Source organism: Electrona antarctica, assembly GCF_951216825.1.
Source record: "Electrona antarctica genome assembly, chromosome: 23".
NCBI lineage: Eukaryota > Metazoa > Chordata > Actinopteri > Myctophiformes > Myctophidae > Electrona > Electrona antarctica.
The window spans coordinates 27277020-27289958 of record NC_136804.1 but is presented as its reverse complement, the minus strand read 5'-3'; the positions used below and the strand labels follow the sequence as shown (position 1 = coordinate 27289958).

At 46.4% G+C, this 12939-nt stretch overlaps 1 protein-coding gene across 1 annotated transcript in view; it reads right to left on the bottom strand.

The window, feature by feature from the left end:
* The window catches only part of LOC306916457 (CUGBP Elav-like family member 2), a 45510-nt gene that overhangs the window by 25115 nt on the left and 7456 nt on the right, over nucleotides 1-12939 (bottom strand). Inside the window, exon 3 of the mRNA XM_079494321.1 lies at nucleotides 2219-2380. Within this exon, the coding sequence (XP_079350447.1) occupies nucleotides 2219-2380 (162 nt within the window). The remainder of the gene's footprint in view (nucleotides 1-2218; nucleotides 2381-12939) is intronic.

The window sequence follows — 12939 nt, the reverse complement described above, 5'->3', positions numbered from 1 at the left end:
CCGGTGTTAAATTAACCCTAAGGGCCCGTTTGGGTCCATTTTGCAGTGGCGTAAAGCAGTGGTTTTCAACCCTTTTCATATAAAGGCCCACTATTTATTCAGCATTTGAGCCACGGAACCACCATTTGATGACATTTAGCCTCTCAGACCCAAAACTAAAGAAGATTTTGTTGTCGACGTTGGATAATATTTTGTCCAAAGTGAAATGCTGTTAGGTGCATTAAGCGTGTATTATGTGAATTCAAATGTTGTCTACTCTTAAGATGAAATTGGTATTCTTTGGGTATATTGTCGTTGAGTTCATTGAAAGCAAACTAGCAAAGCTCAAATCAAATTAATATAAGAACCATGACAACTCTCCTGTGTATCCCATTCCCCACACGGGGATAAAGAAGAGAGCAAAGTAGGAGCTGTTTATAAGTGCATTGAGTGTCGCGCCTTGTTAATATTCCATTCAGCCAAGACCGGTACATGCATCTGCTTCTGCTAAAACTCTGATGATTGCGTGTAAAAAACAAATGATCCGTTTGGTTAATTTTAAATGTATGCACTCTGAGGAGACGAGACACGTCTCTCACACCCTCTGCTGCAGCGCGCAGCCTGCAGGGAACCTCTCTCTCTGTCTGTCTGTGTCTCTCTCTCTTTCTCTCTCTCACGCATTAATCATAAAATGGTAATTGGTCAATACGTCCGCTATATTATTTCATATAGTCCACAATTATGTCTGCCTGGCTGGGTCGGGTCTCTCGGAATGTCGGAAATAATCGGATCTCGGTCGGGCTCGGCGCCGCCATTTGAAAGCAATCTCGGAACGGGTCGGAATCGGACGAAATTGTCACGGTTTGGAAAAATTGGGGAAACATTTTTATATATATATATATATATATATATATATATTATTTTTTTTACATAATGGTAGTTAAACCATCTGCTGCCCCCTGCTGGACGCAGAGCCAACCGCAGACTGCCGAGCCGTTTGTAATGTAACACACGCTGGACTCACATCCTGTTTTGGCGGCCATCTTAGATGCTAAATAAATAGCATCAATGCTAGCGAGCTAAAATGAAGCCATCCTTGCTCTAGAAAGGGCCAATGTTCCCATCTAGACCACCGGATAATCAGCAAAGACCTCCGAACATCGCACGTTTTATCCAAACCATGGAGAGCCGTAGATTTCGAGTTGTTCAGATTTTTAGTCAGCCTGTATAAAGGGAGGTGAACGGCAGTGCGGTTGCGCAATCCGGTGCCAAGGCCAAGCAAAAATAAATAAATAAATAAATCAGCGATCCGGTTTGATATCAATAACAAAGCTTATCAGACGGAACGTTACGCCGGAAGCAGTTGCCGGTTGGATTCCAACTGGCGGAACCTTCCGTCAGAAGCAGTACATTTGTTAAACAACTAGTCGACTACTAAACTAGGCAACCAGTCAACAAGTAAAAATCACTAGAAGTGAAAGCCATAGTAGATAAACGGAGTGAGAAATGAAACGGAAGAAGCGGAATGGAAACCGCAGCACAGGTAACAGGTAGGAGAGACACGGACGGAGGAGGGAGTAAGGAAGGAGGGAAGGAAGGAAGCAGAGTTGTTTTCGTCGACTAAAACTAAGACGAAAAATGTTCGTCGACTACCTTTTTTCACTGACAAAAACAAAATGGAAACTAAATGAAAACTATAAGCTATGATGACTAAAACTATAAGACTGACAATTTCGTCAACAAATAAAAACTAGACTAAAATGTTGGGAAGGGAATATAGTGGACAAGAGATCCAGTATAAGTCATTTTATACTTGGTTGCATGCTGAAAATAGCAGATCTACAAGCCCTTGGGCTTGTAGATCGGCTATTTTTGGCTATTTTCAGCAAGCGAAAAAACAGTCATTACGACGGCATCAAGCCTCGCCAAAACACATTTTGTTCGACTAAATCACCTGTAGACTTAGTCGACTAAAACTAGACTAATACACTAAAACATTCCAGGTGACTAAAATGTGACTGAAACTATAAGTAAAAACAATTCAAGAGACTATGACTAAAACTAAAAATTTAAATTTGCTGCCAAAAACAACACTGGAAGGAAGGAAGGTGGGGGGAGGGGGGGTGGGAGTGGTGGTGGGGGTGGGGGCGTGGGGGAGGGGGGCACTGACTGCGGCGGCTGCGCTGGCTGCGGTGGTGCAGTAAGGGGTGACGGCAGGCGACGAGAGGCCTCCTCTTACAGCCAGATACTGCGGGGTGAGGCCGCCCAGGCCCGTCAGGCTGCCCCAGGTGGTGGCGCTGTTGAGCTGCTGCATCTGCTGCGCCAGCTGCTGCTGCAGGCGCCGCTGCTCCTTGTCCTTCTGCGTGTCGGCGAACTTCACCACGATGGGGGACGAGCAGCCCTGTGTGGGGGGAGGGGGGGGGGGAGATAGGAGAGATGGGGGTGGGGTGTTTAGAACAGTGGGGTCTCACACTTTAGATAGCACTTTAGATAGACTTAGATAGCATCTTACAGACTTATAACAGGTGATGTAGACAGCACTAGAATTGCATTGTATGTAGTCACTTTATAGTATATATGTATAGTATAGTATAGTATAGTATAGTATAGTATAGTATAGTATAGTATAGTATAGTATAGTATAGTATAGTATTGTGGTGACCCACATCTAATGACATTGAGAGACATTCACCAGAGGAGAGGTATTGTGCCTTTAAGAGCACAGGTTCAGGGAGAGAGTAGAGGATTTCCGGTTCCGGGTTATTCTGTTGTTGTGATTATTACCGACAGTGTGTACTGTAATCTTTTGTATGTGGTCTCCTGTCTCGCTGTTTCCTTACTCCACAGTATAGTATATATACATTTAGTTTCATTATATAGAGATGCCACTGTTACGTTTCTTAGCTTACGCATGTTTCATGAATACTACTTTTTATGTATGCGATGTATTGCTTTTCTGTTCTTGCCTAATGTAAGTCGCGTTAAGAGCGTCTGCTAAATGCCTAAATTGTATCGGTTATTTTTGACAGTAATATGCAATGTGGCCCTCTGGAGTGGGGGTGGAAATATAGTGTCCCTCTCCATCGTCAAAGTTGCCCACCCCTGCGTTAGCTGGTTCAAGAGGAGGTTTGGCATGGAGGGCTGATGTTGGTAAAAAAAAAAGAAAAACATCCAATGACACACACACACACACACACACACACACACACACACACACACACACACACACACACACACACACACACACACACACACACACACACACACACACACACACACACACACACACACACACACACACACACACACACACACACACACACACACACACACACACACACACACACACACACACACACACACACGCAAGCAAGCAAAAGCATACAAAGTCACCCACAAACATACTTCACAGTACACATATGCACATAAATATATGCATGCACCTGTGTGTGCACACAACACATCATTTATTTAAAACCTGTATTTATGCATACAATAAAGGCAGGCAGATGAGAAGAGTTCCATGGCAAACAGGCAGAGCGCAGTAGTGCACGCACACACACACACACACGCACACAGTATACATTTTATTTAGGGTACGCATAATAGAATACAGATACAGTGGACTAAGATAAATCTGTTTTTTTTGCAACGATACCCTGGTGAAAGGGACACACACACACGATCACTGACACACAATCACACACTAACATGCATGCTTAATCGCAGACACGTAAAATGACTTCTATTTAAGCCTACAATAAAGGCACGTACACATTAGACAAATTTGCGCGCACGCACACATGCACGCAAGCACGCACGCAAGCAAGCACTCAAACACGCACGCACGCACGCACGCACGCACGCACGCACGCACGCACGCACGCACGCACGCACGCACGCACGCACGCACGCACGCACACAATGACCCTGGAGGTATAGCGTGCCTTCTTTCTCTGTAAGGGCTCTGTTGTCTTTCTGTCCAGAGAGAGATTTCCTGAATTCTAGAACTATTTCATCATCTCACATGGAGACTGTGAGAATGTGCACAAGAGACCGAGAGAGAGAGAACCTTTTAGGTTTTATGAGCTCAGTTACACGCAAACAGCCTGAACTTTGAACATTCAGTGGATTGTCTTTGGTCTGGGGTTTTCTCTGTGTTCTGAAGCCTGTTGAGCCGCAATGAAAACAACAATTTGCCAGCAGATGTCACTGTTGAGGGATTTTTTTTGCTTGTCAATCATCGCTTCTGCACCCCCTCTGAAGCATAGGGGAGGGGAGGGGCAGGGAGGAGAGGAGGCGGGATTTGTGGACCGTGACATCACAGTCCACAGGCAGATCAGAGCACTTGTTTGAGCCTAATTGACCTATAGCTAAGCCACTCCCCAAACTGCTATGGTCCAATCACAGCTAAGCATAACATGGGTTAGACAAACCTCTCCACCAATAGGTTTCCTATATGATAAAACATTGTTTTAAAAAAGAAATTTCACGCAAATATTTGATAAATATAAATGAACCAGTATTTCATGTGTAAAATCCATGATATTTACATTGGAATGAATGAGCCCGGCTGGGAAGTGTCTAATTGGGAGTGTCTAAGTGGGAGAGGGCGGGGCTTAGCTAAAGGTGAATTATTCCGAGAACACCACACCACAGAAAATCCACTGAATGTTCAAAGTTCAGGCTTTTTGGGGTGCAATTGAGGTCAGAAAAAAACAGGTCCGTTTGGATCCATTTGTACATTCTCAGAGTTAAATTAACATTGATTTTACAATATAAATTGGGGGTCCCAGAGATAGAAATACGATTAAATGGGGGTCCGTAGACTCATGTCAAACTGGGGGTTGAGAATCACTGCTAGAGCCGTGCAAATCTTCTCTTATGGGGGTCCCTGTCATATCTCAACTTAATGAGTCAAAAAACTGAGATCCTCTTATTTGGCCCATCACACTCCACCACCCCCTTCCAGTCACATCTTGGCAATCTGTCAAAGACAGTTAAGACCTCGGCCCACAAATTGGGTGTGATGTTTGACCCTGACTTGTCTTTTAATGTGCGCAAGTTGTACAATCATGTTTCTTTCAACTCAGAAATATTCCTAAAAGTAGGTCCTTTTTTATCATTTGCAAACCTTGAAAAGTATTTATTTCATCTCGCTTCTTAGACTACTGCAATTCACTATATACTCAGGGCTCAGCAAAAAAGTTATGTCCCGTCTTCAACTTGTACAAAACTCCGCAGCTAGACTACTAACAATTAAGGTCTCGGGAGGCAGGACCACATTACACCAATCCTGGCTGCTCTCCACTGCAGGCTGCCAGTGACTTTTAGAGTTGATTTCAACATTTTATTGATTACTTCTAAAGCCCTGGCTGGCTCCCAGCTATATCTGGGATATGCTGGAACCATACAGGCCAGTAGGCAGCCTTAGATCCTCAGGTCTGGCTCCCAGCTATATCTGGGATATGCTGGAACCATACAGGCCAGTACGCAGCCTTAGATCCTCAGGTCTGGCTCTCTTGGAAGTTCCCTCCACTCGCCTGGTGGTCACCATATGGGCAACCGGGCATTTGCTGCCCGCCGGGCACCCAGACTCTGGAATTTATTTTATTTACCAGTAAAATCACATTGAGACCATAGTCTCTTTTACAAGTGCGCACTGGCCAAGAGAAGAGTCAAATAAATGTTACACAGCTCTGCCAGTAACAACAAATACAGGACATGACAAGACAAACATATGACATCCGTAATACCAAAAACCTACTACCAGGGAGACTCAGAGAGAGTCTAAATAGCTATCCACTAAACCAAGTACAGACTAAAAGAGACTAGTAATAACAATACTTAAAAAAAACTACTAAGCTAATATAAAACTAAGAACACCGCAATTGCTACTCGTCAAAGCAGGAGCAATGGCTGGAGAGTGTGCCAGAGGCAAGCCTCTTAAAAGTCACTAGGGGGATCAAGGAAGCCAATTTTAATCTGGTCTGTAGATCGTTCCACGCCCAGGGCCCAAAAAACGCAAGGGTTTTTTTCCCTGCCTCAGTAGGAATGACCTGCCTTTGGCTTTAACCCATTTGGGCCTGACGTCGAAATAAAAAAAAAAGTCTTCTGAAAGAATATATATTCAAAGATTTGTGCCGCATTTTCACGATTTTTCAAAAATAGCAGACCTACAAGCTCGTAGCGCGCCACTCGGTGGCGCGCTATGAGCTTGTAGATCTGCTATTTTTCAATAGCTAAAGTATAACATAATGCTTAGTTAAAACCCCAAAAGGGGTTCCCGTACAGAATGGATTAAGGCTATAGCTAACTCAGTGTCAACTTTCAAATCACTTTTGAAAAGATATTTGTACACTAAAGCCTTTTTCATCATGTTGCTCATGTCCATGTATGTATATAACCTGACTCCGCCAGATGGGGCAGCAGAGAGTACGGCCTGGCCAATCAGCAGCAGCTAGAGGCGGGATAGCTGCTGCTGATTGGCCAGGCCGTTTTGTGGCCGGGCATCAAGTCTGCCTGAGAGTTCCCAGATGGGAGCAGGAGGGGGAAACCCAGTGTACTCTCTGCTGCCCCATCTGGCGGAGTCAGGTTAGTATGTATATGCTTTGGTTCTATATTATTGTCTTATACGGTCTATTTTATGCATTTAATTTGCTTGTTGTTGGTTATCCCTTGACACTGTAAAGCACTTTGTAAACGTGAAAAAGTTTGGGAACCATTGCTTCTTTTCAATTACCTGTCCCCGTCATATCCACTTACATTACGCCCTGACATTCACACACGTGTGTGTCTGTGTGTGTGTGTGTGTGTGTGTGTGTGTGTGTGTGTGTGTGTGTGTGTGTGTGTGTGTGTGCTGTGCTGTGCGTGTGTGTGCTGCGCACGCGCGTGTGCTGTGCGTGTGCGTGCATGTGTGTGCGTGCGTGCACAGAGGTTGGTGTTTCAGTAGGTGTATACTGTATATGCTGGACAGTAAGAGAGTATGAATTTCTGTGTACGTGCAACTGTGTGTGTATATACTGTATGTATGCTGTATGTATACTGTACGTATGTCGATTTCTGTTTGTGCGTATGCATGTGTGCGTGCGCACGTGTGAGTGTGTGCGTGCATACGCGTCCTCTCCACCACGCTGGGCCAGGGGGGCTTGACTCTTATCAGCGGAATGAGCACGTCTGCTGTCTGAAGGAGGCTCAGGCATATTTACTCCATCTCGCCACGACTCATTTTGCCTCTTTATTCTGACCGCAGACGGATGAAGGAGGGAGGGAGAGGGGGGGAGGGAGAGGGGGGAGAATTGCATTCGGAGAGAGAGAAAGTGTCAGTCTGGGTCACGTCGCTGCAGTCAATTCCCCTCGAGACAGAGGGGCTCGCTCACTCCCCTCTTTCTCGCCACTAAATATCTCATTACTCCGGCTGGCACTCGGCGAGCGAGGGAAATGCGGAGCCCCGTGAATGAGAGCCCCACCCTGGTCCCCCTGCCTGGGAGAGGGTGGCGGAGGGCCATGCAGGGGCCCCCCGCCGGAGCTCCGGAGACACGGGCGCGAGTTGACACTTTACTCTGTGCACGCACGCACGCACGCACGCACGCACGCACGCACGCACGCACGCACGCACGCACGCACGCACGCACGCACAGATATGCGGTATATATGGATGCTGCTTGAAGCTGATCCCTGGTAAACAGAATACCTGGGCCAGCGTCTCCGCCAAAAACACGTATACTTAAACGGCGGAGCTGTCAGTGTCTATACAGAGCACTCTATCAGAGAGCATTTACACGTCGTCCGCCGTCTCTGCCTGACACGCACACAAATGCAGTTGATACGTGCGGACATATTTATAGCTCGAAAATCAATCCATCCCGCCAAGTGCCTATCATTTATATATAACCCACCACACACACACACACACTCACACTCACACTCACACTCACACACACACACACACACACACACACACACACGCGCGCGCGCAAAAGCACACAAAGTCACCCACAAACATACTTCACAGTACACATATGCGCATAAATATATGTATGTATGTATATAACACACACACACACACACACACACACACACACACACACACACACACACACACACACACACACACACACACACACACACACACACACACACACACACACACACACACACACACACAAGCAAAAGCACACAAAGTCACCCACAAACATACTTCACAGTACACATATGCGCATAAATATATGTATGTATGTATGTATATACCACACACACACACACACACACACACACACACACACACACACACACACACACACACACACACACACACACACACACACAAGCAAAAGCACACAAAGTCACCCACAAACATACTTCACAGTACACATATGCGCATAAATATATGTATGTATGTATATACCACACACACACACACACATACTTCACAGTACACATATGCGCATAAATATATGTATGTATGTATATACCACACACACACACACACACACACACACACACACACACACACACACACACACACACACACACACACACACACACACACACACACACACACACACACACACAAGCAAAAGCACACAAAGTCACCCACAAACATACTTCACAGTACACATATGCGCATAAATATATGTCTGTATGTATATACCACACACACACACACACACACACACACACACACACACACACACACACACACACACACACACACACACACACACACACACACACACACACACACACACACACACACACACACACACACACACACACACACACAAGCAAAAGCACACAAAGTCACCCACAAACATACTTCACAGTACATCCCGCCAAGTGCCTATCATTTATATATAACCCACCACACACCATCAACTTCCTCTATCTCTTTCTCTTTCTCTCTCTCTCTCTCTCAATTATTCCACACATGCAGCCTATACATTGTGTCCTATACGCACACTGCATGTCACGACCCGCGTGGCGGTCCAGCACCGCTAATGGGACAGCCGCCGAGAAAACGTTGTCTGCGACGATCGCCATATGGAAATGCTTTGAGGACGCAGCAGCCCTATACGGTCTCACATTCACACAGCAGTGGGCCATTAATCTAATTGGTGGTCAGTCTCTCTCCACAGACACACTTAACCCATTTAGACCTGAGGACAAGTGTCTTCTAAATCCTGACAGTTTTCAGAAAAAAACTCATGTTTCTGTCAGTGGTTCTCAAACTGTTTCATGTCAAGGACCCCTAGAATTAGATGTATTTGGCCCGCCGACCCCCATCTGAAAATATGTTGTTCCTGGGGACCCTCCAGGCGCAAAGATTTGAGTTAAAAATGGTAAATGGTAAATGGTGCATTTATATAGCGCCTTTATCCAAGGCGCTTTACATAGATTGTGCATTACATTCACCCATTCATCCATTCATACACCGATTGCGGCGGAAGCCATGCAAGGTACCAACCAGCACATCGGGAGCAATTTGGGGTTCAGTGTCTTGCCCAAGGACACTTCGACATGTAGACAGGAGGAGCTGGGATTCGAACCGCCGACCCATGGATCATTGGACGACCTGCTCTACCTCTTGAGCCACAGTCGCCCGAGTTAAAAACGTTCGCTCTGAAAGAATATATATTCAAAGATTTGCGCCACATTTTCACGATTTTTCAAAAATAGCAGACCTACAAGTTCATAGCGCGGCACTCGGTGCCGCGCTATGAGCTTGTAGGTCTGCTATTTTTAAATAGCTAAAGCATAACATAATGCTTAAAACACCAAAAAGGGTTCCCGCCCAAAATGGGTAAACGAGACACAGCCTTTATAACACTTTGAGTGCCACCTGGTGGACAAGGACAGTGGTGGCGCTTGGGTGCCACATATGATGAGAAGCAATTTTAGCATGACGCGCGTCCGGTTTTGTCGGCATCTTGGATGTTAATAGCAATAGTGCCAATGCTAGCGAGCTAAGGCGCCGTCCATCCTTGCTCGAGAGAACGCCAATATTCCAGTCGCGATCAGAATCAGAAATGACCTCCGAACATCGCCGATCCGATCAACACCATGCACGGACAGCAGAGAAAACAGCGTGGAAAGGCTGCGGCTAATACGTGCGGCTAATATGTGTGCATGCGAGGCCCTAGCAACCGTGCATAGCAACCGGAGCACTTCCAGAAATGGAATTCCTATATCGACATAAAGCGCATTAAGACGAGCATGCTCGCCAAGAGCACCTCGCGTATTTATTTTATAGGACGAGTGTACTCGTCTCTAAAGCATCAAATGTGTTAAGAAAAACGGCTTATGTTAGCATTAGCTCACGTTGTGTATCTTTCGCCAGAATCGTTAATATGTTGAAAATGCGCGCACACATTTCCTGGTGCTGGGGGGACTCTATGGGATGCGTGCGCACGTTTCCTGGTGCTGGGGGTATGCAAGCAAGGCGTTGCCTAGCAACCGGGCAGGGTGTTAAAAGTAGATTTTCAGCTAAATCGTTTCATATTCGATATAAAGCTTTATCGACGAGAATTCTCGAAGTTGGCATTCGCGTGGTGTGCGCTATGAGCTTGTAGAGCATAATGCTGAAAACACCAAAAGGGGTTCCCGTCATGAACGGGTTAAAAGGCAAAGGAGCGGAGACGTGGCGACAGAGAAAGCCTCTGTTTGGCAGCAAGTGTGCGTCTGCGAATGCAGAGAAGCCGAGCACGGTATTTTTGGGGTCCTTGACATGAAATATTGAGCACCACTGACATAGAAACATGAGGTTTTTTAAGGAAACTGTCAGGATTTAGAAGCCTTTTTTTATTTTATCATCCTCAGGTCTAAATCTGCGTTAATACAGATCTGTGATGATGAGGATGTGTCGGATGGTGTGGTTTATCACGGTGTCGTTCAGAGGTCAGAGGTCAAGTCAGTGTCCAGATCTCACAACGTGCCACAACACAAAGTGCTGCGTTGTGAGCTTTATATTGGCTCTTTTTGCGTTTGTATTTAACCCATTCAGACCTGAGGACGATTCTACAAAAAGAGTCTTCTAAATCGTGACAGTTTTCAGAAAAAATCTATGTTTCTATGTCAGTGGTTCTCAACGTTTTTCATGTCAAGGACCCCCCAAAAACCTAACCCAAAGGTATTTGCCCGGCGACCCCCATCTGAAAATATGTTGTTCCAGCAGGGCATATGTTCCATATGTTGTTCATAGCGTGGCACTCGGTGCCGCTACTCGGTGCCGCTACTATTTTTCAATAGTTAAAGTATAACATAATGCTTAAAACACCCAAAAGGGGTTCCCGCCCAGAATGGGTTAAAAACCTCGGTGTAAAAGCCATCAAAAGCTTGCATGATTGTGCGTATATGTATACCGCTGTGCGAGTGAATAATGTGTGTGTGTGCGTGTGTGTCTGTAATGTGTTTGGCTGTGTCTGCGTCTATGTATGTGTGCACAGCGTGCGACACCGTGACAGGGGTCTCTGGTGACGTCTGAAACAGAAATCAGCGGTGATAGAACACAGCGCGCTGGGAACAGCCTTTAAGTGCATCTCCAAATGACTTCACGCACGGCCTGAATAACACAAACACAAGCACAAATCAGCCACCACACCACGTGGCTCACAAAGTCAACCAAATGAGGTCTGTATATATTATATACCCACTTCTCTTCAGAGAGAATGCCTTTTTTACTCCATCCAAACTTTGCATGCGTGTGCAAATAAAATGGCTGTGTGCGTGCGCGCGCGCGTGTGTGTGTGTGTGTGTGCATTCGTGCTAGTGCATTCGTGCGAGTGTGCGCGTGCGTGCTTGTGCAGGTTCTAGTGAATTACCTGTCCCGGTCATATCCACTTTCATTATGGCCTGACATTCACAGATTGTGTGTGTGCGCGTGCGCGCGCACGCACGTGCACGCGTGTGTGTGTGTGTGTGTGCGTGTCCAAGTCCTGAATGTCACACCATAATGAGAATGGATATGACAGTGACAGCGCCATCAACGAACAGAGCGCACGCTGTCTCCTTCTCTTCCTGTGACATGTGGCACGCACGCGCACACGCACGCGCACACACACACACACACACACACACACACACACACACACACACACACACACACACACACACACACACACAATTCTGTTGTATCCACAACAGCAACATCACCACCAAGACAATAACCAAACTCCATTTGCCAACCTTCATTCCCTCATTCAGACCCAAAGTAATTACTTTTAAATTGCAAAACTGAGACACTAACAATCGGATGTGGCAATTTGGGTCTGCCTCGGGCTAGACAGCTTGTTTTCAAATGGAAATGAAGGTATTTTGCCATTGTCCACCGCAATATCACTGTGTTACGGTTTGAGTCTTTCCTGCACGCCTGATAAAAAGCAAGGGGACACTAGCAGTGTTTCCAGGAACATTGTGACTGTCGAGAGAGTGCCGGATCATTCTAGCTTAACGCCAATACGGGCGGTCCCTCGTACAAAATGCAGACTAACGCGTGCGGCTGGCGCAGTTGATGGCCACCAGACAGTGGCCTTGTGTTTAGAGTGTCCGCCCTGAAACTGGGAGGTCGGGGGTTCGAGCCCCGGCCGGGTCATACCAAAGACTGTCAAAATGGGACCCAATTCCTCCCTGCTTGGCACTCAGCATCAATGGGTTGGATTGGGGGGTCAGTCCCTGCTTGGCACTCAGCATCAATGGGTTGGATTGGGGGGTCAGTCCCTGCTTGGAACTCAGCATCAATGGGTTGGATTGGGGGGTCAGTCCCTGCTTGGCACTCAGCATCAATGGGTTGGATTGGGGGGTCAGTCCCTGCTTGGAACTCAGCATCAATGGGTTGGATTGGGGGGTCAGTCCCTGCTTGGCACTCAGCATCAATGGGTTGGATTGGGGGGTCAGTCCCTGCTTGGTACTCAGCATCAATGGGTTGGATTGGGAGGTCAGTCCCTGCTTGGAACTCAGCATCAA